Consider the following 2,067-nt stretch of genomic DNA (forward strand, 5'->3'; position numbering starts at 1 on the left):
TTGAGGCCTGATGTCTTGCTAAAAATAAAAGAAAAAGTTAAGAAGCAGTTTGATGCTGGGTTCTTACAGGTGGTCAAATATTCAAAATGGGTAGCCAACATAGTCCCTATTCCTAAAAAAGATGGGAAAGTGTGAATGTGTGTGGACTACAGAGATTTGAACAAAGCCAGTCCCAAGGACAATTTCCCATTGCCCCATATCGATACCTTAGTGGACAACACGGCCGGATACTCACTGTTCTCCTTCATGGATGGTTTCTCTGGGTACAGCCAAATTAGGATACATCCTGAAGACATGGAAAATACTACCTTCCTAACAATGTGGGGGACATTTTGCTACAAAGTGATGCTGTTTGGACTAAAAAATGCGGGAGCGACATATCAGAGAGCCATGGTAACCTTGTTCCATGACATGATGCATAAAGAGATAGAAGTCTATGTCGATGACATGATCGCAAAGTCTAGAACAGAAGGGGAACATGTGCAAGTCCTGAGAAAACTGTTCATAAGGTTAAGGAAGTTCCAGCTAAAGCTTAACCTAGCCAAATGCACTTTCGAGGCTAGATCAGGAAAGTTGCTAGGATTCCTAGTCAGCGAAAGGGGAATTGAAATTGACCCAGATAAAGTTCACGCCATACAAGAATTGCCTCCGCCACGTACTCAAAAAGAAGTTCAAGATTTTCTAGGAAGACTAAATTACATCACTCGGTTTATTTCATAGTTAACTAAGAAATGTGACCCCATCTTCCATCTCCTTAAGAAACACAATCCAGGTGTATAGGATGAGGAGTGCTAGAAAACTTTCGAAAAAGTTAAACATTACCTGTCCAATGCCCCAGTCCTGATGCCACCTTGCCCGGACAAGCCACTGATACTATCTTGGTAGTATTCGTTAATTCCATGGGCTGCATGCTCGGCCAACATAATGAGTCAGGACGAAAAGAAAGAGTGATCTATTACCTCAGCAAGAAGTTTACCGAATGTGAGACAAGATATTCGACAATTGAGAAATTATGTTGTGCCTTGGTCTAGACTACTCGAAAATTGAGACAATACATGTTGTACCACACGACTTGGTTAATCTCGAAACTAGACCCTTTGAAATACATGATGGAGTCAATCGCTCTAAACGGAAGGATGGCCCGATTGAAAATTCTACTGTCTGAATTCGACATAACCTATGTGAATCAAAAGGCCGTAAAAGGAAGCACTATAGCAGATTTTCTAGCTAGTAGAGCTCTAGAAGATTATGAACCTTTGAACTTTGACTTACGAAATGAGGATCTGATGTTTGTGGCAACTACTAAGGCAAACACACAAGAAGGCAATGCTTGGAAATCAAACTTTGACAGAGCCTCAAATGCTGTGGGTAACGGGATCGGGGCAATCTTAGTATCTCCACACGATGATTATTATCCGTTCACTAGGAAAATAGATTTTGATTGCACAAACAACATGGCGGAGTATGAGGCATGTATCATGGGAATCCGTGCGGCAATAGAACACAAAATCAAGGTACTTAAGGTATATGGAGATTTCGCATTACCGATTTATCAGCTCAAAGGCGAGTGGGAAACAAGAGACCCCAAGTTGATTAGTTATTGAAAGCTAGTCTTGGAATTAATTGAGGAGTTTGACGACATCACCTTCTGTTATCTCCCACGAGATGAGAATCAGATGGCCGATGCTTTGGCTACATTGGCTTCCATGATCAAAGTAAATAAACAAGATGATGTGAAGCCTATCCAAATGAGCATTTATGAGACTCCAGCCCACTGTTGCAACATTGACGAGGAAGAAGAAAAAGACGACCACCCTTGGTAACAAGACATATTGCGGTATGTGAAAAATTGCGAATGCCTAGACCAAGCAACTGAGAATGACAAGAGAATGTTGAGGATGCTGGCTAGTGACTACGTCCTAGATGGAGAAATCCTATATAAAAGAGGAAACGATCAGGTGTTGCGAAGATGCGTGGACGCTGTTAAGGCTAGGCAAATTCTAGAAGAGGTCCATGGTGGTGTCTGCAGAACACACGCTAATGGTTTTACAATGGTCAGGCAAATCA

The 2,067-nt window shown here is 41.8% G+C and overlaps 1 protein-coding gene across 1 annotated transcript; it reads left to right on the top strand.

Annotated features, from left to right (window-relative positions):
* The first annotated feature begins 1,136 nt into the window (after positions 1 to 1,136).
* Positions 1,137 to 1,823, top strand: LOC128043025 (uncharacterized). Its single transcript, XM_052634819.1, has 2 exons — positions 1,137 to 1,514; positions 1,632 to 1,823. Exons 1-2 carry the CDS (start codon positions 1,137 to 1,139, stop codon positions 1,821 to 1,823), a joined length of 570 nt encoding a protein of 189 aa, XP_052490779.1.
* The last annotated feature ends 244 nt before the right edge of the window (positions 1,824 to 2,067 follow it).

Source organism: Gossypium raimondii, chromosome 8 (genome assembly GCF_025698545.1).
Source record: "Gossypium raimondii isolate GPD5lz chromosome 8, ASM2569854v1, whole genome shotgun sequence".
In the NCBI taxonomy this organism is placed as follows: Eukaryota; Viridiplantae; Streptophyta; class Magnoliopsida; order Malvales; family Malvaceae; genus Gossypium; species Gossypium raimondii.

Excerpts from the sequence above, each read along its gene's own strand:
- LOC128043025 (XM_052634819.1), top strand. The coding sequence starts at position 1,137 with ATGGCCCGATTGAAAATTCTACTGTCTGAATTCGACATAACCTATGTG. Across the intron at positions 1,515-1,631 it reads CAATAGAACACAAAATCAAG|TTTGACGACATCACCTTCTG; the intron begins GTACTTAAGGTA and ends TTAATTGAGGAG.